The sequence below is a fragment of the Triplophysa rosa genome, linkage group LG15 (genome assembly GCF_024868665.1).
Source record: "Triplophysa rosa linkage group LG15, Trosa_1v2, whole genome shotgun sequence".
Classification (NCBI taxonomy): domain Eukaryota; kingdom Metazoa; phylum Chordata; class Actinopteri; order Cypriniformes; family Nemacheilidae; genus Triplophysa; species Triplophysa rosa.
This window is the reverse complement of record NC_079904.1, coordinates 22179179-22203880: the sequence shown is the minus strand read 5'-3', so window position 1 is coordinate 22203880 and position 24702 is coordinate 22179179. Positions and strand designations below refer to the sequence as shown.

At 39.2% G+C, this 24702-nt stretch overlaps 2 protein-coding genes across 4 annotated transcripts; one reads left to right on the top strand and one right to left on the bottom strand.

The window, feature by feature from the left end:
* The first annotated feature begins 141 nt into the window (after positions 1-141).
* LOC130566378 (claudin-20) lies at positions 142-24302 on the top strand. 3 transcript variants are annotated; one of them, XR_008964457.1, is made up of 4 exons: positions 142-747; positions 5974-6028; positions 22734-22870; positions 24070-24302. XR_008964457.1 is itself a non-coding variant. In XM_057353823.1 (3 exons), the coding sequence occupies exon 3, from the start codon at positions 6620-6622 to the stop codon at positions 7484-7486; it is 867 nt and encodes a 288-aa protein (XP_057209806.1). In that variant the 5' UTR covers positions 144-747; positions 5974-6028; positions 6481-6619; the 3' UTR covers positions 7487-11266. The 3 variants fall into 3 exon arrangements, 2 of the variants coding, with proteins under 2 accessions (XP_057209806.1, XP_057209807.1); XM_057353823.1 differs by lacking the exons at positions 22734-22870; positions 24070-24302 and adding an exon at positions 6481-11266 and having other exon boundaries at positions 144-747; XM_057353824.1 differs by lacking the exons at positions 142-747; positions 22734-22870; positions 24070-24302 and adding an exon at positions 6481-11266 and having other exon boundaries at positions 5386-6028.
* On the bottom strand, positions 14773-16207 carry LOC130565469 (uncharacterized). The gene is made up of 3 exons (XM_057352200.1): positions 15874-16207; positions 14877-15593; positions 14773-14806 (listed from the first exon to the last, which is right to left on the bottom strand). The coding sequence occupies exons 1-3, from the start codon at positions 16014-16016 to the stop codon at positions 14773-14775; spliced, it is 894 nt and encodes a 297-aa protein (XP_057208183.1). The 5' UTR covers positions 16017-16207.
* Positions 24303-24702: the final 400 nt, after the last annotated feature.

Below are 24702 nucleotides of genomic sequence, written 5' to 3'. Positions count from 1 at the left end.
TTTCTTTTATCCCAGCTTAATATCCAGAGAGGTGTTTCTTGTGTCTGTAGTAAAAAGAGCACGTGATAAATTCATTCTTCACACGGTACATCAGGAAATGAATGTTGGGGAAACGGTTGCCACAGTAACACCTGTGTGAAGGCTCATAAAGACGGCCCACCACTCCAGCACATCGAGTGTGAATGAGACTCCATCCTTATCAACAGAAGCAGGCAGAGGAAAGACAACAAACAGCTCTCCGGGGACAGATCTTTACAAGCGTGAGTGTCACTGATGGAGGAGCGTGAGACTGGATCCTAAAACTGCCCTCTGCCTGCTCTCAAGTGCACTGACACTGTCTACATCTGTTCTTTCTGTCTCATAACCAACTGAGAGTCAGTCGCCGGGTTCCTCTGCTGCCTAACTGTCTCCACCACACGGGTTAGATCCAGAGCTGAGTATATATATCCAAGGGAGGTCCAGAGTTTGGCTTCGGAAGGGGCATTGAAAGTGGTGGGAATATGTCAGGCCGGGCATTGTGGGATTGGATGCCTCTCACCGCCTGCGTGGAGTTTATGGAATGTGCTGTGCTCAGCCGGACGTCCTCCCTCTGTCTCGTATAGGGTGCCTGTTTCTTTCTTTACCTGGACGTCACACACTTTGTGTGTGTGTGTGTGTGTGTGTTTTTTTTTTGCTGGCCTCACATGTGTGTAGTGCTCGTGTGGGCATCTGATTGGGAATGAGGGATCAACGCTGTACAATATACAGGTTAGTAAAAATATATATATTTTTCAAACACTTAACATATAGAGAGCACTCATAGGGAAATGTCATGCCCTTGTTTTACAGACTTTGGGAAACTAGATTTATAGTGAGTATCAACTTTGTCTCTTTAAATTCCTTAAGAGCAATCATAGATACAAAGGAGTTTTGTTGCCGTATTAGATATCTATTAAAAAAGGCATCTAGTGTAAAAAACTTGAATTTTTCTGTTATTTTTTAACAGATTTTCAATGTAAAATGTAAAAAAAGACTGAATTTGATGTATTTTTGAACTACGGTAAAAAAAGGTCAAATTACAGAAAGACCGCAAATGCACAAGAAAAAAGGGAAAAATTGTACAGAGAAAAAACATTGTTTTACAGCTGTCAGAAAATGTCTGTTTTTTAACAAGATTTTATTTTTTTACATTTTATTTTTGAAATATGGTCAAAAATACTAAAATGACAGAAAAAGACATCAAATTCATAAGCAAAACGGGGAAAAAATTTATTTTGTATCCTTATATCCTGTCATTTTACAGGAAAACAACTGTTATTTTACAGTATATTTCTGTCGCTCCAGCTGACGTAAAATTTCAGGCTTTTGACGATTTTTTTACTGTGTCTATATAATTTTTTTAAATCATTTTAAAACTTTTAGCAACCACAAAGTTATGTGATGAAAAGCACTGAGTACAATAGCACTGTAACAAAAACTTACATCGTATTGTCCTCAGAAACTGTAAAAATCTAGATTACATTATTGTTGGAATTCAAATTTAGTTGAGATTTGATGGAGTTCTCAGTTGTGTTTCATTTCTCAACTAAGTCTCAGATGTTTCTCCTAAAATCGCTTATAAAATCAAAAACAATTGAGGCTGTAATTGTTCAAATACATAAAAAGTATTGAGGTGTAAAATGAATGTAGATCGTTGAGGTTAAATGATTTGAATTTGGATCAATCTGATGAGAAATGTTTGAGCTCGTATTGAGATCTTCAATAATATTGACTTTTGATCGCAGACTTGACAAGTCTGAGCTCAGTTTGGGACATTTTTGACATCTCTTCTGAAACTGTAATGACAGACACATTCGTGAGATTTCTGCCTCTTTTCTCTGGAGACTAAAGCAAGTCAACATGTACTCTTTATTTAATCTCATTGATGTGTATAAGAGAGCACATGTTGAGGCAACACATCACTCACTGTACGATCAGTAAAACATTGTCTCTCATCTGCTGACAGACGACAATGGAAAGATGGTGGAAGTAAATGATATGTTTGTGGCTGTAGACTAGCGGCGATGGTGCAGGGCTGTGCAGAGACGCTTCTGTCCTCGGCTGGAACAAGCGGCCCTCATTGTTTTAATGACAGATATACAGTCTCCGCCTGTGCTGCTGTGCTGTGAAAAAAGCCCCTTTCATTACTGACCCCATTTACCTCGGATTTCAACAAAAGAACGGCCTGTACACAAGCAGTGTGTGAAGCATAACATCATACCTGTGCATTAAATGTAAAGATTTGATCAAATATAGTGCCACAGGTGGTTTCAAAGAGACAACATAGACAAACGTTACTGCGCGTGTTCGTGGACTGCCCTTAACTTCCGGTTCACATTCACAAACAGTAGAGCGCCTGTAGATTATTTCTAACAACAAGCAAAAGAAACCGAGAAGAACCGTTACTTGGCGAAACTTGTCTCTCTTGAATTTAGACTCAACCGTTAGAAATCAATGTCCTGTACTGTTTCTTTAAATGCGACCGAACTACAGGACCCATTCAATAAATTGTTTATTTAATAAAATGAACATACAACAAAATTCTGCAAATCGTTTATTTAAAGGGATACTTGACACAAAAATGAAAATTCTGTCATCATTTACTCGCCTTAGAATTGTCCCAAACAGATTTTGCCCCCCATTGACTCCCATAGTAGGAAAAATGACAATGGGAGTCAAAAGTGCCCCAGAACTGTTTGCTGTCCTACATTCTTCAAAATATCTTCTTTTGCGTTTACAGAACAAAAAAAAAGATAAAGTATTTTTCCTACAATGGGAGTCAATGGGGGGAAAGATCTGTCTGGTTATAAGCATATCTTAAAGCAAATATCTTTCTCGATGTTCATCAGAACAAAGAAATGTATACAGATTTGGAACAACTCGAAGGTGAGTAAATGATGACAGAATTTTCATGTTTGGGTGAAGTATCCCTTTAATACAACTATTATACAATAAAATAATCATATTCATTAATATTAACATAAATTAAATAAAATATAAATAGTTATATTATTAGACACTAGCCAAACACGAACCGGACGTTAACTGCAGTCCTGGCGCTGACAAATATTTATTAACTCAAAACTGTTACATTAATAATTGCTTTCATTTCAAAACAATTCTAGAAAAATATGGTACATTTTCCATTAAGGTCACTATGTCAGATATCTTTACAGAAATAGACGCTTGTCTTTGATTTAAATCATGTTTGGTTTTATTCACATTTGCTGGTTGCCAAGTGTTCCTTTTGTACCCTGTGTGTATGTACTGTATAAGTAATAATCAAGTACATGTTTTATTTCATAAGTAAAGAGATAGTTCACCCTATAGTTTGAAATTCCGTCATCATTTATTCACCCTCATGTTGTTTGAAATCTATATATGATTCTTTTCTCTGTGGAATACAAAAGAAGATATTTTGAGAAATGTCTCAGTGGTTTAGTGTTCGTTTGGTTACCAAACATTTTCAAAATATCTTCTTTTGTGTTTAAAACAAGAAAGAAAGTCATGTAAGTTCAGAATGACATGAGGGTGAGTAAATGAAGAATGGGAAGAATATCACCAGCTGCATCAAGACGTCTTTAATTCAGTCCTAAGCTTTAGTAAATCTTAAAATCTTTAATACAGTTTATAGAAATTTTATGATAGCCATAAAAAAACGTATGAGAAGAAGTAACTTGCGGTGAGTGAAAACTGCTCCGTCTGAGAAAAGTGACTTTCCATTTTCTTTTCCCACGCCCTACAGAGAGCAAGAGGCTAAATATTCAACTAGAACACACATGCTCAGTCCTGTGACTCAAACAACATTCTGCGCATGTGCTTACTGACTCGTAACACAGATTTCACATGTCAAACAGCATTTCTTTCTTACGCAAATTTCATTTTAGTAATATGCAGTTTACAGTTTACATTCGAATCAGAATCAGAAAGAGCTTTATTGCCAAGTGTGTTTGCACATACAAGGAATTTGTTTTGGTGACAGGAGCATCCAGAACACAGAAACAGCAACAACAGTACACAGAGACCATAACACAATAGAATACAGTACACAATGATTTAAATAAGGGCCTATGGGTATAAAAAATTAAGAAATACAATACACACAAGATAAAGATATAGAGAGAAAAGCTATGTGTGTATGTAAATATGTACAAGTAAAAAATAAGAATAGACTATTGTAGTACAAGGTATGTGCTCTATACAGCAGAATGAATGAAATATAATTTACAGAAAAAGTTGTATAAAAATCAGATAGTGTATTATCTGGAGGATATAATTAATATTGCACTTATTTATTATTGCACGGTGGGTAAAAATCATGTAACTGTTCAAGAGGTAGATGGCCTGAGGGAAGAAGCTGTTTTTGTGTCTGGTTGTATTGGTGCTCGGTGCTCTGCAGCATTGTGAAGAGATGATGGCTTGGATGTGAGAGGTCCAGGGTGATTTTCTGAGCCCTTTTCCTCACTCTGGATGTATAGAGTTCTTGGAGGGTGGGCAGAGGAGCACCAATGATCTTCTCAGCAGTCCGAACCGTCCTCTGTAGTCTTCTGATGTGTACAGTATTTGCAGCAATAAATAAATAAAATAATGACAAAAATATCTAATTACAAAAGTGGCCAAATATGATGGGCATACAGTATTTGTATACAATATTTATTTTAATGTCCCTTCAGGTCTGAGGTATTAGAGAGGTTTTGCATAATACAATATAAAAAAAACACTTGATAATGGTATTTATTTCATACAATTATTTGACAAAAAAATAAAAAACACTGGTGAACATGGGTGTTTTTTAATATATAAAAATGTGTACAAAAACAAAAAGCTCAGAAGAAATAAAGCAAACATTCACCACTGTTCTTTCTGTTATTAATATTAATTTGATTTTGACAGCAGTCATTCTTACTAGGTCTTGACTCATGCTTTGCTTATGTGTTGTGTGTCATCTTTTTGCAAATCTTCCTTAAATTCTTCTCAAAGCTGAGCTATAACACGCCAGACAAAACTACACAACATCCATTTAAAAGTCTTAATATATTTTTAATCGAGGCTAAGATGTCATTTTTTTATGTTGGACATCTCTTTGGGCCACAACTGTATAATAAAAAATAAGTCTTGGAAATTATTTTAAAAAACGATGAAAGAGTTTGATTTGTACATTAAAATTTTTACAAAATCTTGGTGGCAAAAAATACACATATTTTATTTTTATATGTATTTTATAAAAAATACATATTTTGTCAGAACAGATTATTGGCAATGCATCTTATTTGTGATCAGTTTATCCAAAACCGATTGGTCAGCTGAACAATAATGCAAAGCGTTCGAAACGCCCACCAGCACCCTGCAACCTCACGCAATAAAATCACTAAAGGAGCCTTTTTACACGACTTTGTAAACATAAATGTTTATCGTTGGTTACTTTAAGAACCGCCTTTGTCCATTTCAGTGTTTCTCAGAGAGAGATGGAACGAAAGAGAGAAAACAACATGTTTATGTCTAGCAATTTTCTGTCTGCAATTTTCTTCATTGCAATTTCAAAAAAATCAAGCGTCTGTTTCCACTGCATGATCAGCGCAGCTCATGCCCGTATGATTGTGCCGTCAGAGATAATTGCCTGCGGCACATAATAGGAATTGATTTCCAGCTGCACGTTGTGTTTTTTTATGCTGAACAAAATGAAAATGAGCTTATCATCACTTTCATTACCTTTTTAGTGTTCGTTTACTAAAGAGACGTCCTTTGCGTCTGTCTACAGGGTACAGTAAAATGACCTTCAGGTAAGGTGTCCAGATTTCAATGTGAGAGCCGCTGCGTTCCCGAAACATCCAGCCACTCATTCCAGGAACGTGTGGGAAAAGCTTTAAGAAATAAACTGTGTTGCCAAGGAGAAAGAGGCAGTTTCACTCTAGTTTCTACTTGTTTAGCAATTCTCTTCCTTTATTTTGTTTCCAGGCGTTAGCAGAAACTGCTTGACGCAGCGTAGCGCACACTGCGCACCAGTGAAAGGGTAAGTAAAGCTTTCTGTTGTTCTGACTGAAACATAATGCACTCCAACAATGCACATGTCCTGATCTATTCATGACATTCACCACCATCTGAAGGACAGCAAAGAATAGAAGTGATTTTTTTCCTTTTCTCATTTCCAAGCTGTCAAATGGTTTGGAGAGATAAGGAAAAAATCAATTAACACAGCCATGCCTGTGCAGATAGTTGGCGAAATTTCATTACAAGGGTTACACGCCAGTTTTAATGTTAAAAATAATTAGCCTGTTAACAACAAAGTCACTTCCCCCTACCCAAAACGAGAATGCTGACTGGCTGAGGTGTACTAAAACACAGGGTGGCCCAAAAAAGGATAGGGTGGAAAAAACGCAGTACCCCCTTCCAGTCATGTGCCTCATCTGTCAGACCGTCACGCTTGTGCGCTCAGTTCAATTCTCATTCCGTTTTTTATCACAGCCCACCGGAGCCAGTGTGGAGAAATTATCTGCTGTCAGGACCTGCGCCGGGCTGATAGGGAGACGCAGAGCGCGCAGGGCCACCGCAAGGTGAGAGAGGCGGCGACGGGGGGAAGGGAGCCGAAAGTCGGGGAGCGACGATGCCGTCTTCCACCATGCAGATGTTCGCCTTCGTTCTGGCTCTGCTGGGGGTCGTGAGCGCCATCGTGGCCACTCTGCTACCCAACTGGAAAGTGAGCGCAGACGTGGGCAACAACATCATGACGGCCATCTATCAGATGCAGGGACTCTGGATGGACTGCACATGGTACAGCACGGGAGTCTTCAGCTGCTCGCTTAAATACTCCGTGCTGGCGTTGCCCGCCTACCTGCAGACAGCGCGCACCACCATGGTGCTCTCTTGCATGATGGCGAAGTTGGGACTCTGCCTGGCCGCCCTGGGGCTGAAATGCACTCGTTGGGGTGGAAGTTACCGCTCTAAGGGACACACGGCCATTTCGGCGGGGGCTTGCTTCGTCATTGCAGGGGTCCTGTGCCTTGTCCCCGCATCTTGGTTCACCAATGAGGTCATCACTACGTTTATGGACTCCAAAGTGCCCAAGAGCAGCAAGTATGAGCCGGGTGCCGCCGTGTACGTGGCATTTGTGTCTGCGGGATTCCTCCTGGCCGCAGGCGTCATCTTTTGCTTGTCCTGCCCTGGAAAAAGAGGTGGTCCGCTCGATGCGGGCACATCCCACCCCGACAAGCCCAAACAGCAGATGCTCAAAGAGAAGTCGACCCGTGACCGAAAGAAACAGGAGCACCGGGAGCAGCACAGTCAGACCGAGTCACCCGAACGAGAGCAGTCGCAGAGAGAGACGCCAAAACACGGAAAGCTTCAAGTGGATGAGCGACCTCAAGACAAGCCAGAAAGGCTGAATTTGGAGAAGGACAAGCAGTACCAGTCTCCATCTCGGACCCGAAATCCAGACCCCAAGGCCGTCTATAGTCTCCACGATTACGTGTGAAACTACCGTCGACGCCAGGCATGTGTTCTCGCGTGTCGGACTGCCTTTCTTTTGTGACCGTCTAAAAGAGGAGGAGAAAAGCGAAAGAACAGCAGGAGGAATAATGACTTTGATGGTGTTATCAACCCCTCTCATCTGTGAGCGAAACGGCAGAGGCATTTCCAAAACCACGGAATAGACAAACTGAGGATTGTGAATCGTCGGGAAGACGCTTGTACCGCAACTGCACGCCAAAAAATGGAGAGGCTTATGGCGTATTAAAAAAATGCAACATTTGAGGAATTGGTCTAAGGCTTACCAAAGGTTGAAAATGATTTGTTTTTCTCGGCTTGTAGTCATTTCATCACCTTGTCCAAGTAACAAGAAAAACATCCCGCGAGCAATTTTTTTACCAGACTTTTTGTGTAATTAGCAAGTTTTAGGCGCTTTTAGATTTATCACGAGGTATGTGCATGCTGTTTGTAGATAATGGTGTTAAATGGCTTTCAGTTCTGAAAACACCCTGGGGAATAGTCAAGCCTGCACCTGGGGATTCGTCTCACCATCAGCTGTCCATTAAATGCTTCGTGTCCTTCAGAAAAGAGATTTTGACATTTCCAGTCCATATTTTTTGAAAGAGTGGTGGTGGTTGGGCGGGGGGCCGCACAGCGGATCATCTGAGGTAATGATGCTCTTTGCTTTTCCATTAGGTTGGCTACGGATGGGTGCACACTGCTCATTTACTGTGAGCACGCACACACACATAAGCTTTCCCTCATACTCTTGCTGGAAGGCTAAAAGGGTCTTGCACCCAATCATCTTGATGCTGTGCGTCTGTGTGTCATGCCTGCGGGAAGTGCGCTCGTTGCTGTTCTAGGGCAAACAGGACGTTGTAACACGCTGTTCTGCATCTCGTGGAAAAGTGGAACCAAGGTGACGCAAATCTCAGTGGTGGCCGTAGCGGGGATAGGACTCCACCCCCGCTGGGCAACAATTACACCTTTGGTCCACATCTTAATTTAGCAAAACCATCTTGTGTTATTTTAGTTTACAGTCAGGCGTTTTAAAGCTAAAGACAATAAAAAACGTACGATATTTGACTCAAGCTAATGCAAGCATTGCTGCGCTGCTGTCATTTTAACACCCGTCGTCAATGTCCCCAGAGACGCCATTTAAGGCATGATTGCCTTTATTTTCTGCCTTTCATTCAAGCACACTAACTGCACTTTGACACGCATAGAATGATTCGACAGTGAGAATGACAGAGACAAAGAAACTCATGGGTCCATGTATTTCAATGAATCTTGTCCTCTTGCCTGAGACCACTAGTAAAAATGCTCTTTTATACTATTAAATGGAACATTTTCATTATAAATCATATTATGAGCATAATCATTTAAGTAGAAACAGAATGGTCATTCTCAATTGGATTGGACACACACATTTATGTGAAACCTGATGTCCCAAAGAGCATCTTATGTCATTCAATAGAATCAAGGATATCTGACTTTTTAAAGCTACAAATAAGCTAGCATGGTCAATATAAAATATACAGTAATGGAAAAAAATTAAGAGACCACTCCAATTTATTTTTTGTTTTTCTGAGTTTAATATTTATAGCTGTCTAAGTAAAACAATCATTTTTTGAACTAGTGACAACATTTTCCCAATTTTCCATAAAAAAATATGTTTGCACTTATTTAATGAAAATGTAAAAAATGTTTAAAATACACAATAGTAATTTTTACTGTATTTTATGATCAATTTAAAAGTGAAGTGAATATATGATGACATAAGCCTGATTTAATTTTCGTCTATCATTTTATGTCATTCCTGAGGGTTTTTTCTGGAATGGCCATACATGCAGAAATGCTGATTAAAGGCAAAACTGGAGCGGTCTCTTATTTATTTTATTTTTTTAGAAGAACTACAGACTCCTAAATACTTATTAGTCGTCAAATAAATCTTAAAATTATATGTTTATTTATTCAAGTTTAAATGGCAAAAAATCCCAGATTTTTTGTCGTCTCAGGCATTTGGACTCAACTGTACACTGAACACTGAAAGAAACGTATTTTTTTCTATTCTGTAAAATATCATATGACGTGTTATGAAGATAATAAGTATTACACAGAAAGGTGCAAAATACATATATTGAAATTATTTTATATTAATTATAAAATAAACATATATATATAACATAAATATATATTTATTTTATTTGTATAATAATGTATTTATGCAAAAATGTTTACCCTTACAAAATAATAACACTTCAAGTTCATGATATTAAGTGTACTAAGGCAAAGCTATAGACCATTTTAGGTATGTTGTTTATTATACTCTATACTTTTAAGCGTATTTAATAGTAATTTGGACTAAATTGGCCCACCTTTTAGTTTATATAAGTGTACTTTAAAGTATGTGTTTTAATAGTTTACATCTATGTTTTCTGAGACGTACATAAAATGTTTACATTTTTATATTTAGCTTCAAAGAAGTCTACTAATAGCACACTTGAATAAACTTTTATTTTGTAAGGGTATATACGTATATATATACAGTATATATATATATATATATGTAAAATAAATAAACTGAACTACTCAGAACTTTTATTTTCTAAAGTAATGTCATCATATTAAATAAATGTTAACCCAGAGATCTGTGTATGTTTGCAAACATGCATCGAATTTGAGTGACAAGGATGGACAAACATTTGCTTTTTTGTTCGGATTTTCGACAAAGTGAATGTTGATTCTGTATATTGCTTTCCATGAAACTGTAAATTCTCTCATTTGCCTTCATAAAATAAGGGCTCTGTGTTGACAGACGGACAATGTGTGAACAGAAACCATGTGCAACTATCAAATCCCATTAAACCACATGCCTGTACAGTAGAACACGTACGTTTGTTATTGTCATCCTTTAAAAAAGGAAATGATTTCTGTTCATTCTGAGCTAATCCACACATCTAGGACTTTTTGTTCAACTGGCCTCTCATCATTCGCTCTTTGTTTTGTGTCCGTGATCCGACTGCAAATGTCTCCTCATAATGGGGGTGTATGGTACGAGGTGTCTTGGCTGGCTGCGTCGGCCAGGAGTCAGGCCTGTCCAAATGACAATCTGCATACTCCCTCCGTGAGTGAATCCAAGCATCAAATGAGCTTCATTTCCACAGCTGACTGCCCGCTGCATAGAGAAGCAACATTTTCACGAATCATTCGCGACGGTGTCACGAGACCCTTCTTTAAGGTTAAATCTGCAGCTACTTTACATGTGCTTTGTTTACGCAGATGGAGACATTGTTTATTCTCAATGGCCACAATAAAAATTGATTCTACAATTCAAATGCTGAGAGCAGGAGACTCATCAAAGGAACAGAAGCTGTGTCGCATTGTGTTGACCAGCTCTTGGGATCAACAGCAAGGACGTCATATTCGTTTTCTGAATATTGGTGTCTTTTCAAGTATGGGTACTTTTGAACCTGCGGACTTTTAGAAAAGAATTGAATAAAACATAAGATCGCAGAATGATTCTCTCACACTTCTGGAGTGTTTTATGTTTCTCATGCACACATTAAATGGCATCACAGAAAGACCTTTGCAATCTCTAAATGAGCATCACTGTTCACAACAGATCTGTCACATTAAAACAACGAGCTCTGTGTTTTGTCCGAGACAATCTGCGTAAAGCTCAGTTACACATCAGATGTGGAAAAAATAAGAGACCATTTCTGAATTTACTATTTATAGGTACGCGTTTAGGTAAAATAATCATTTTTGTTTCATTCTGTGAACTACTAACCCTATTTTTCCCAAATTTTAAATAAAAAAATTATATTTGTATTTATTTGCAGAAAATGAAAACTGAAGAAAAGATGCTCTATATTTTTCAGACCTCAACTACTGCAAAGAAAACAAGTTCATATTCACTTTTAAGCAATACAACAGTCATATTTGTACATCTATTTAGGAATAGTTAAAAAATAAATAGATAAATAGAAAATGTATGCGATAACATGGATTTTCTTACAGTTTTCATGTGTTTTGTCATGTTGTCAGTCTTTCACATTGCTGTTGGATGACTTTGTCACTCCTGAGGTTTGATTTTGTTGAAATTCAACAGACGCTGAACTGGAATGAGCACAATGCATCTATGCTGATTAAATGAACATTTGGAATGCTCTCTTTTTTTCTGCGGCTGTATGTGCTGCACATCCGTCCCCGCGTGGCTGAGACAAAAACTGCTCCATCTGTCTCACATAATGAGGTAAACGATCTGACACATTTTTAAAAGGGGTCACTTTGCAGGTGTGCCATTCTGAAATGGCTCTATGGGTGTATTTTTAGTGCTCAGCTTGACATAATGACAAATTGAGTTTAAGTTGCCTGCAGGCAATAACAGAGCAGCATCAATTTCTGTGTGTATTCAAGTGACAGAATTTTTCTCCTTTTTCATGTTTTGCTATAGTGCTAGGTATGTGGACATAACCTCAAACCACTCTAAAATTAAACAGAGATAGAGGGACCTAAAGATAGGCGTCACACATTTTACTCTCTCTAGTGGACCATATCATCAAAGGATGCAAAAAAATCTGCTTAAAAATATTTATTTGTCCCACAATGTTGTTCATTTTGTCATTACAAAACTAAACTTTCATTTAAAAAAAATGGAGAAATTAATGACCTGGACTGAAGAAAAGGCAGCCAATAAGAGTCCAGAATAGATGGTTTGCACCAAGGTGTCCTGCCTTTTCTTTTTCTTTTTCTGCACAGGAAAGAAATAACAATAATCCTCACTTTGACATTTAACTTGCCCTAAGTTTCCCTTAAAGTGTTTTGTTCAAAGTGTGCGGCCAAATTCAGAAAATCTGACTACATACAAACGAAACCATAGATGCAGAATCCCACTATTTATGTATAAAATGGCATAGCGTTTGGAATATTGATGTACCTAATACCTTACACCTAAAAACAGGTGTAAATCCCTGAAATCAGTTCCTCCTTTCTTTAAAGGGTGATATTAAACGAATATTATGGTTTGTTTTAGATGTAATGCAACGCGTATACACGATTTAAGGTTAAAAACGCTGTGTTTTCCACATACCATGCATGTTTGTATCTCCTCTTTGCCCCGCCTCTCTAAACGCGCAGATTTTTTACAAAGCTCATAAGACTTGTTCGACTTGATGCGGCGCCGCAAGATCCGACTGGCAGATGACATCAAAATACCGCGAGACACATTCGAAAAACCATAAAATGCTTGGTTTCGAATCGCTCTCGCGGTACTTTGATGTCATCCGCCTGTCGGATCTTGCGGCGCCGCATTAAGTCGAACAAGCCTCATGACTCGGAAAAGCGAGGTGTGCTATGATTGGCCAGTTAACCAGTGTGTCGTGATTGGTCGAATACTGCAAGCGTGTGAGGGAAATGTAACGCCTCTTACCATATTTGGAACATCAGGTTCCTCTTCAATTGTACTGACAGGTACGCCCACCTTACTTGCGTATACATTTGGGCGGTCTTAGTCAAATCATACCACCAACTGATGTAGATTTGTGGGGGTGTGGCTACACGAGGCGTTTCAGGCAGGTCTGGGTGAGCATTCGCTTTTAGATAGAATGCATCTTTTGTTCCGACACTTTAATTTCTGCAATTTGACGTGTCTAACACATGCATGAGCAACTTATAACACACCAAAGTCACAGAAAAACACGTGTTCGCGCCATATGACCCCATTTAAATTATGCATCATAATAAATTGAGTTTTTATAATTCCACTGTTTTTGTTTAGCACGGAAAAGAATGTAAATATTTCAAAATGATTATGTTGTCTGCCCTTACAAGCAAGCTTTTCATAACACGCTGATTGGTTGAAATGTCGTCCCCAAGGACATCTCTCACTTGGCATAATCAGCCTTCATTCCACACCACGGTTGAGGTTTGCATTAGCAAGAGCACAATTTTCTACATATACAACAATTAATGTTTGAAACATTTTTGTAAAGGCCAGTTAAATGTTGTCTTACTAAGAAAACGCATCTGACATGTCATCATCTTGCGATGGAATGATTTTAAAAGGGGGACAAAACACTTTTTTTCTTTATTTGTTTGTTTTTTCCTTTCAAAATGTTTTGGTTCCTCTTGCAGGACATTCTGGTTAATTTTCGCGTATAACTATTGTTTTAGTTGAATGCAACAGTTCAGTTTATGCGTATAATAGATTTGCGAATTGAATATTACGCATTAAGGGTTCATGGATGATGAACATGGCGCTGTAAATTACAGATAAATCCACTAGAGGGCGCAACTGACCGTGAATTTAACTTCACCATACACTGACATAAAACATGATAAATTGGAACAGTCATATAAAAAACTCCATTTAGTTGATAAACAGCTAATAATATATGTAGAGTTTGCAGAGTAATTGACACAAACGAATTCAGATGTACATTTTATGTTTAATGGAACTTATTAAACCCTTTTTAGACCGACACAAACAGGTCTCATTTCAAAAAGTGCACAGTGTCACAAAAACTGCACAAATTTACAACAAAACTATATACTTCTTATAGATATAATATCCATTTCTTTTGGTAGTGCCAGTCAGTGTAGCAGGAACGTGTTCACTGCAGGCATGTTTCAAACATACGAGGAGTTTTTATACATTTCTTTTTCCGTTTCTGCAGTGATGTCCTTTATGTACTTTCACGGAGAAACGTTTTCATCCTGAGACACGAAGTCAACCAATTCCATGACAAGAGCCTCCCGGAAAGCCTTTATTGCCAGCGGCTTCTGATTCTTCATCTGGGCCATCTGCTGGTGAATGATGTAGGCATTTACAACACCTACATCCACAAAGTAGTAAAAAAAGGCCTGGTACCACTTTGTGGTCTTTTGTGCGACTGTGTAATTGTCGAAAAGAGCATCCGACACATCCACTTTATCAATGCACCTGCATGGAAATAAACAAAATCATAGGCATAAGCATACCTGTAGTAAAAACATAAATATACTCACTTATGCAACATTATTAAATATATAGTATCAACCTTTTACAGTGTGCTACTGCATCTGCTTCGGCCACTTTAGTCTTTTGGCCACCAGTAGCCCTCATCCTCTTCTGCACAGACCCCCCTCCGGTGCCTCTGATGGTGGTGGAGCGAAGTGATTCACAGACTCTGATCTTCTTGCGCTGGAGGTCTCCGAAAAATGCTGGACTACTGTGAACGCTGTCTATGTGTAGTTCGTAGCCGTCTCCCAACAACTTTTCGTCCACGAGAGCCACGACAGACTCGTAGTTCACTCCTTTGCTCCGTGCCGCAGGTTTTTCCCTCTCACATGTGAAAAAATCCCAGTTGTAACCACACAGCGAGTCAGACAGCCCTAACAGTGTGTATTCTGACTTGGTTGTCTTGCATTTCATGTGTTCTTCCAGACCGGTTCTAGGGTTTGTTGACACCGTCCGCTCATTAATAGACACGTTCTGGTAAGGATGAAAGTGAGTCTTGCATGCGTCTCTCAATTCCAGATACATCGGCTTGATTTTACAAAAGGGGTCATAGGCAGATGTTCCTCTCTTTGTGTCGTTCTCAGCATCCACCGTGGCATCGCTCAGATGAAGTGTAGCAGAGATGGACGAATACTTCTCGTAAGCCATGATATTCGAGGGAAATTCTGGATGGTGAATTTTAGTCGTCCTCCAGAAATCCTTTGGAGACAAGCACCTTTGCAGACCCAAATATAAAAGCATGGCCACATACGAGTACATGTCATTCAAAGAAATGTTCACCCATGGGTTCGTGTCCTCTTGACGCTTGATCCCGTGCGCGTTTGTATTTGCAACCACAGTCTCCAGCATCGAGTCTGACAGGAACAGCTGGAATAACTCCAGCGGGCTGTATGATGCGGTGGATTTCAGCTGTGGTCCTGGAGTTCTCGCTGGCCGGAAGACTTGCTCCTCTTCAGAGGTGCCATTACAACCATCAGGTGAGGATCTGATCTGCTTTTCTTCGGTTGTCCGGGTGCTGAAGGTTGCAGAAGATGAAGAGATGAATCTCTTTTCAGGCGATTGGCTGGCCTCTTCCTCCCAGTCCTCATCCGATTCAGAATGAGAACCAAAACTACAAGACACAGGAAAAACTATTAATGTAAACTGTTCATTTAATTTGGATTTAGCTGCTGTTAAAATGACCGATCAATCAACAAAACAATGACCGACCTTACACACATCATTCACACTGATAGCCTTCTGTTCCCATAATACACAAATGGTTACAGTATGAATGCACCAAAAACTGCACACCACAAACTACACATTTTGCAAACTACAAATATATCTTAGTTAACAGTAGCACAACGCCACATTTACAATTGTTTGTATAAAACTCGTGTGAAACTCACCGAAACAGAGCAGGCCCATCGTCTTCGTCACTAGATAATTCATCCTCCTCCTCCAAGTCGCTCATGTCCTCCTCACTACTCTCAGTTGTCTCTGGTAAAACGTCTTCGATTGAAAAACGCTTCTTTGGTCGACGAAAATCCATGTCTACGTAATGAAATGTAAACGATGCGAATAAAATGCTAAAAATATAATAAATAAATCCACGCGAACTGTACTTAATAACTTGCGAAATTAAACTGAACCCGCGAACAGAATATAAACAACCCGCGTATGAACGGGAACGTGTTTCATTGGCTTTTGTTCTCTAAAGCCATTGGCTAAAATTTGTTTCATCGTGCCAATAAAGCTTCTTTGAATCTAATGATAGGCTGTATGTATGAAACGTCACTGGGGGTGGGGCTATGGAGTAGCCGTTGTTTGCCTGTTATAACCAAATACGTTTTCGAAAAGCTCTTGAAAAGTTTAAAATATAGTTAAGACCAGAGATGGCCGAACGTGCCAAAGTTATCCCGTGGTGACCTTTGATTTGGCCGGTCTTGCCAATCATGAAGAAAGACAAATCGCCATTTTGGGGGGTTACAAAAAATGCTACATTAATATAGACAATTATGTTTATTTAATGTACACGGTCCGCGTACCTTCGGATAATTCATTTATTCGTTTTTGTTTTCAAAACAGTAAAACGAATAAACCGTTCATTTTTTACATATTCCACCATATACGAGACAAATTTTTGGTTTGTTTTCCTTCATCAAATTAATATACAACAAAACCAAAACGAAACATCAAGTATTTTTCTTAACATAGCGCATTTTAGTCCACCGGAAGTTCTGCTGCACTGCAGCCTCTGGCGACGAGTGGTGGTAGCACAAGACCACTCTCGTTACCATAGCCGCCGTTAAAATGGATAGTGAGAGAGGCGCGTTTTGCACTTTAATGTTTTAAAAAATTGCACTTTGTTTGCACTGTTCGTAAAAATGTTAACAAAAGACAAAACATTGCATTTGCACATTGCAAGTAAACTACATTTACTTCGTTACATTTACTTGAGTAACATTTTGGGAAATATGTACTTTTTAAGTAAAATTAAAAGTGTGTACTTTTACTCTTACTTGAGTAAATTTCTAATAGAAAATCTGTACTTTTACTTCGTTACATAACTTACATTGCGTGACGTTCCTTCGTTCCTTCATTTTAAAATATGCTTTTTAAAACGCGTTGTTTATTTCAAGGTTGTCGTCTCTTTTTACGGGCATTCCCGAGTGATCGATTCTTTTGAGTCGATTCTTTTGAAAGCATTAATTGAACAATGGGCAAAACCATTTGAATAGGCTAATGAATCAGTTCAAATGATTTGTTCAGTTCGCAGCACGATCTGAATCATCTGAAGCAGGATTACTCACTCCTCGTAGCGCGAAATTTAAGAACACGCAGAACACAAAGAGCGTTGGATGAAGTGGATATTAATCTATATCTATACAATCAAAACTGCAAATGTGTCATATTGTTTGCCAGCAATGATAAATGCCCGCCATATGCGCGCACCCGCGCGACCTGTTCGTCAGACACAGCAACATGCGCGTTACCTGTCAGACACAGAGACGTGGGCTTGCAGAAATATAGATTTGAAGAACAGAAGGAAGAAAACGTGTTGATGGGCGTGTGGCTCACTGTTTACTGTTTGTTTACAAGTAAGAGCGTTTCACAACACACACGTGACACAACACGAGAAAACATGAGCTTTGTTCAAAAATGTGTATTTAATATAAGAGAGCACTGCAGATGTTCTAGATCATCTTAGGAAATGCTCTGAGTTTAGTTCATGCTTTAGTTTGACATGGTCTAGTATTCTAAATAAGTTGTGTAAACTACATTGACATCAGGACTAGATGACATTTACAGAAATGCTTGTCTCTTCTGTGTTTGTCTATTCTTTAGTCTCTCTAGTATATTGCAAAGATATCTGTTTATGATAATTAAAAATATTGATTAAAATGTAATATTAAAATATTGGCGTTAATATTAATTTATGTAGTAGGCCTATATAATCAGATACAAAGTAACTAAGTAACTAGCTACTTGAGTAGTTTTTTCATTGCATACTTTTTTACTTTTACTCAAGTAATTTTTAAAATAGTGACTTTTACTTTTACTTGAGTAACAATTTCTCTAGTTACTTGTACTTTTACTTGAGTAAAGATTTTGGCTACTCTACCCACCTCTGTTTAAACGTGCATCATATGTCTCTCTCTTCTGTAAGCGCGGTGCAAGAAAGTCATATGAAAATGTGCTTGCTATTTCATGCATTTTGAAAAGCCTCGCAGCCCTGCCATAAATTGACCCTGTTGCCAGATCATATTGTTGAAAAGAACAGCAAACAATGACAAGCCCAAAATAAACCTACACATAGACACATTTAATAAGGCAAAAAACCACTACGCGCAACTGTTCACTTTATTAACTATATAATGTATCTGCAGCTTCATAAGAAAAGACTATGCAAAAGACAAATGCAAAGCTCTTAAAAATATGTAAACATGGCAACACCTCAAGAGCGCGCTGTGAAGCTCTGAACATAAACAAAATACAGCGTCTCTGTCTGTGTTTTAGTTAAAATTGCCTCACTTAACCAGTCTTTGGCCGAAAATAGCAGATACGTATCAAACGGATTAAACTCTTGGGATTCATGTTTCTTGTTCACTGCGATCAACGGCAAACATGTTGCCATGGTAACGATCAGGTTACAACGGTAAATCATCTCATTTACTCTCATTCCGTACAAACGTGGAACCATTATACGTGGTTTCACTGCTGAAATTGTGTGTACCATTGATTATTTATTAAGAAAATAAGGCTTACAATCTTTTCTAAGGCTTCATTTTGCTTCTGAAGAAAATATTTATTGATTTAAGAATTGTTTCGTTAATATTTCTGTTATAGGATTCTGTGATATTTCTGCAAAACAAGGCAAAAAAATCTTTATTTGTTGCAGTGCACTTGTAACCCGTTTTAATACAGGTACATCTAAAAAGATTCATTACACATTACACAGTGAAATATTTCAAGCCTTTATTTATTATATGCCAAGTCCTGCTGCAAAATGAAATCAGCATCTCCATAAAGCTTGTCAGCAGAAGGAAGCATGAAGTGCTCTAAAATTTCCTGGTAGATGGCTGCGTTAACTGTGGACTTCAGAAAACACAGTTCACACAGTTTTCCCTCGTCCACTATTCAGCTCACGTGCAATGGAGAACATAAAGAGAAAAATCGCAAATGGCGAACTTAAAACACAGAAAAACACAAGAGGAAAGGCAAACTTCTGGGCTGTTTTTCAAGTAGTGACAACCTTAAATGACGAGCCAACTGGTTATGCACAATGCACAACTTGCAAAGCTGTGCTAAGTTATGATAGTAAGAAGACTGGATCATCTCATTTACAAAGACATTTTGAACGCGGAGGATGTAGTGGACCAATCTGCAACAACATCCAAACGAGTTTGAGCGATTTCCTCGCCAAGCCAACTCCCTCTACGGTAAAATCACAAATCACAGCTAAATGCGTGAATTTCTGTTGTAGGGACATTCGGCCTTTTGAAACTGTTGCAGGGAACGGTTTCATTCAGTTAGCACAAGAGCTAATAAATGTAGGCGCAACTCACGGCTGTCTGTCAGCTTCAAGTGTACTCCCTGACCCCACCACAATCTCCCGAAAGTGCAAAGAAATGGCGAAAGCTAAGAGAGGGGAAGCGGTTGAAGAAATCAAGGGGATCATGTCGTTGATAAATATGGGGATGACAACTGACATGTGGACGGATGATCACGTAAGATAAGCTACTTATCAATCACATAAGATAAGCTACTTATCAATCACATGTCACTATGTCACACCACAATATGACTTGAAGAGCAGGGTACTCACCACAACAAGCTTCCCAAACGAGGCCAAAACAGGAGACAATATCCGAAAAGAGTTGCAGCAGCAATTAGTCTCAGTTCTTGGATTTGACGCATCAGTGATGTATAATGTTGTCTGGGTAACTGATCAGGGCGCTAATTTTGTTACCGCACTGCGCGCATACCGACGCCTGGACTGTCAAAACCACTTGTATAACACTGTCCTCCGGCATGCCTTGAACACAGATGAGCTTGCAGAAACAGTCCCAGAAGTAGCGGAGACTCTGCAGGCCGCCAAGGCTTTAGTACGATATTTGAAGCAGTCAGGTTTGGTAAGCCAATTGTCAAAAACTGTCAAACAAATGGCAGATACCAGATACAGCACTGTATTCCTCACCCTGGAGTCAATTGAGTCAGTCTACTCTGAGATACAGGATATACTTCAGGGCCGTGGTGAGAGCCAGAGAGCCAGTGACAACTAATAATTATAATAATGATTCATGCAGCAACAGGCTCAGCCGTGCCTGCACTAGGCCACGCAGCAAAGAAGAGAGCACTGGCCAAATTTGAGGAAGAGTGGGAAAACATTGTGGTTCAGGAGGAGGATACCGATGAAGAACAAATTTACCTGCGCCTCAGTCCCACCATGGAAGGTGATGGAAGAGATGTGCTACAGTGGTGGAAACAACACGAGACCATGCTACTGCGAATGTCACGACTGGCTCGCATGGTGTTTAGTGTGCCCGCCAGCAGCAGTAGCAGCGAGCTTTACTTCAGCGCAGCAGGACGAGTTATAGAAGAAAGGAGGACTGGACTAAAACCTTCCACTGTGGATGCTGTACTTTTGTTCTTTTGTACATGTTCTTTAAGAGAATGTTCTTGTGGCTGTACCCGTGTTCGGAGACTGTCTCGTTTTCTGTTTGGGATTAGACATTTTCATTAGTAATTGCTGTCTAAGTGTAAGGTAAAACAATCTGCAATCTGCACGTTGTTATTATTATTATTATTATTATTATTTTAATTGTTAGGTTTGACACGTTTTTGTTTGTTTTCAGCACGTTGTTTGCCGTTGCAAGCAGCAGAGCATCTCAGTTTATAAAAAAGTGCCCTTTTACTGTTGTGGTGATAATAAACGTTTAAACTAACATTGTGATATGCTTAAATTGTTGAGTTTTTTTTCTTTATTAAAAAAAATCATTGGATTTTATTGCAAGCAAGCCAAGTGTTGATTTGTTAGACTAAATTTATCAAACATAGTCAACTCACCATCGGGCGCTAGCCGCTTGCATGGTCGTCTCTTTAGAATAACAAAAAGTTTAATTTACGAAACAAAAGACTGCTCCAAAATTTTTCTAAATTAACTTAAAGGAAAATATATATATAAACACTTTTCCATTAAAAAAACAAAACGAAACTATTTTAATGGCTGCAACAGTAGTATTGGCTGTGTAATGGGATACAAAAAAACATCGGGCTCGAGGCGGGCTCTGATAAGCTTGTCGGGCAGGGCCGGGCTCGGGCCTGAGCGTCTCGGGCCAGGGCCGGGCTAGGGCCTGGATTTAAGGCCCGTGCAGTGCTCTATACACAAACACACACACACACAGACGTGCCACGCGCACAAACCAGTGTAGGGGGCCGATCACATAGAAAGCTATTGCTGTTTTGAATTGTTTTTAGTTGGCAGAGAGCGTTTTGCGCGCTGCTTATGCGCGCTGTGCGCCTCGCGTTTTTGCTGCCTTAGGCCCGATACACATTTCGTGTCTTTTCCACGCGCATTTGTTATTTTAAATGTAGACACGCTGCGCGACGCGGTCGCGACGCACTCTTTTTTTCAGGCGCGTCGGTGCCGCATCGAGATGAAAAAATCTCAACTTTTCAGAAAGCCGCAAGCGCACCGCAGGTCATGTGACACAACCAACCAGCCAATATAGACCAGCTCAATGAAGAAGGAGACACAGATGATCACAGCATAACTAAATCTTGTGCATGTGCATGAGGAACTTAGTAAGACCTGGAACGCCCCCTTTCGGCGTGTGCACGTCAGACTAGTTCTGTCGCCCTTTCTTCCCTCGATGGTGAGGCAGCTAGAGGATACGTCGATGTCCCCCAGGTGGAGTGTGCCGTCGCGGTACCCGCTGACGGCGGCCACCTGGGGGGCTCGACCTAGACTCCCGTCCAAAGCATGTAGGTTTATGGCATCTCTGGTGTCGAGAGCTTACACTGCTGCGGGCCAAGCTGCCTCCTCTCTCCATGCTATGGCCATCCTGCAGGTCCATCAGGCCAAGGCGTTGAGAGAGTAAGAACGACCCAGCGCTTATGCAGGAACTCCGCGCCGCCACCGACCTCGCTCTACGGGCGACCAAGTGACCGCCCTGGGTCGGGCGATGTCCACACTTGTGGTCCAGGAGAAACACCTCTGGCTGAACCTTGCACAGATGAGTGATGCCGAGAAAGTTGTTTTTAATGTTTATTAAAAGCAAGTTTTGTAATAACAATTCTACCGGACCTTTGACGTTGACGAGAATTCAGATTCTGACCTTTGAATGTAAACTTTGAGAACCCCTATTGACCGACCTTATGGACTGTTAATCATTTACACAGGTTCTTTATTTGCACAAAATGCCTATGAAATGTAATAAAATAGTATATGGTTTAACCCAAGCCACAATAGCTGTCATGGACATTATGTTCACACTGTGCAGCCAGTGGAGAAGTGGGCCCCAGTCATGCCTGCAACAGTTTTAAGGGCTAATATTATGTAATTGTTTGGTGTTTCTATTTTCTTCTTTTCTCAGGTTACCTTAAGTTATTCCAGGAGATTGATTACTAGCATATTCATATAGTTATATGAATGTGAATGGACAGAACTCTATAATTTTATATTGTTATAACAGAACAACAAAGTGCTAAAAAGCTCATATCAATCACCAAAAATAAGTAATTTTCAACTTTTGTTTTATTCTAGTGACAACCCCGGATCAGGTTACCCACAGGTACCAACTTCTCCTTAAAACATTTAAAAAAGTGAGGAGTGTCCCTAAATGTTTGAAGAGGCACAATGTCGATAAAACTACGGTGGCATTGTCAAGTATCATTGCAGAGGTATGTGTAAGTTAGTATGTAATCATAATTGTACTGTACTGTAAATCATGACAGAATTTTCATTTTTGTGTGAAGTATCCCTTTAACTAAAGCAGTGCAGTCCAACAGTCCTGCAATAAATTGTCAATAATGAACAGTGTTGGTAAAAGTAATAGGTTAAAGATCACAAGTTACCTAATTTAACTTAACTTCTACTTCAGGAAGTTTATCCAAACAATGAAAATTTTGTCATCATTTGCTCACCCTCCAGTTGTTACGAACCTGTATACATGTGTATATATTGCTCCATGACAGTCCACATGAGCTACTGAAAAATCATCTTTTACTTACAAATCATTCTGCTGAACATTCACATCTATAAGAGTTTTGCATTTCACTCCTTTTATGACGAGGCACGTATAACACAAATTAAATTACAGAGACATACTATACAGGAAATTGTTGACATTAAATGAACAGTTATTGTGTATTACAATATAAAAAAGATGTGTTAATTATCAACACATTGCTTATGTTATGATATTTAACACATTATGTATCATATTTTATTGACTGTGTGTTAAATAAATACAAGGGACAACACAAGCTGTGTTTAAAGTAACACATTTTAATGCACAACTGTTTTCCTACAGTGACTTAGTTTGAAGTAGGTGTACGTAATAACTGACCAATGTATAGCCTTGGATTAAGGTGGGTTGGAGTCCATCAGAGTTTAGACAAAGTCCGTTTGGAATGTTTGAAATGTTTGCAACGCCTCTGTGCAGTTAATAGCAAGTACACAGTCCTATCTACTTGAATGGGGGAAGGCAGATATTTCTAAAATCGCTGGCCAAAATCACAATTAAACAGTCTATGTCCTATCAATAATTAAACATGACATGATCTGTACCGTAACTTGGGTTTCCTAAGATTAAATTGTGCTAAAAATCACCTTTTTCAACATCATTTCATCTACTGTGCATGTGCACAGGCTGGCAAGCACCTCACGAGTGCCCCACCCCAGAGAATCGTCAGTCAATACTGATTGACGATTGGCTCGTTTTACTGGAAGGCGGGACTTCTTCGCTAGAGCGGCCATATTGAACGTTGCATTCCTCCCCATTCATTGTAATGGCAGTGGCGCATCTTGTTGATATTAATATCTTTGGTTTAGATGACTTTCACCTCCTGACTGTCATGTGTTCTAATTGTGATCACAGGTGACAATTGCATCAGCGGGGCAGGACTTTGAAGTACAGTACCTTCCTATACTGCAGGGACAACTTTGCAGTCATATGCAAAGGACCTCTACAGATTTGTCGCCTCTTGTCCGAAGCTCAAAGACAAAATTGAGAAAATGAAAATGGCAAACAAGCTGTTGCCTATAAAAAATAAGTTTAGGACTTATTATTTACGGTTTACTGTTCATTGTTGTTGTTCTTTAAAAATTGTGCTAACGGTATAATAAATCTGTTAAATGTTTGTTAAATAATAAACAATAATTGTTTTGTTTTAAGGTCTCTGAACTATGCATTTATCTTTTTTAAATTGTTTACTTGTTAATCTTTTTGCAGCACAGAGCTTGCACAGAAGCAACATATCACAATACTTAAAATGTTTTAATGTTACTTACCCTGTAACTACACAGAACAAGAGGGTAACGTGGCAGGAGTTTAATTTACGGCCCGCAGATGGTACACTTACCCTGTAACTACACAGAACAAGAGGGTAACGTGGCAGGAGTTTAATTTACGGCCCGCAGATGGTATACTTACCACGTAACTACACAGAACAAGAGGGTAACGTGGCAGGAGTTTAATTTATGGCCCGTACATGGTACACTTAGCCCGTGG

What these genes read in the sequence shown, in the direction of transcription:
- LOC130566378 (XM_057353823.1), top strand. Translation starts at nt 6,620, where the DNA reads ATGCCGTCTTCCACCATGCAGATGTTCGCCTTCGTTCTGGCTCTGCTG.
- LOC130565469 (XM_057352200.1), bottom strand. Translation starts at nt 16,016, where the DNA reads ATGGATTTTCGTCGACCAAAGAAGCGTTTTTCAATCGAAGACGTTTTA. An exon ending in GATGGGCCTGCTCTGTTTCG is followed by an intron (nt 15,594 to 15,873) that starts GTGAGTTTCACA and finishes TGTGTCTTGTAG; the next exon opens with TTTTGGTTCTCATTCTGAAT. An exon ending in ATGAAATGCAAGACAACCAA is followed by an intron (nt 14,807 to 14,876) that starts GTCAGAATACAC and finishes TTCACATGTGAG; the next exon opens with AGGGAAAAACCTGCGGCACG.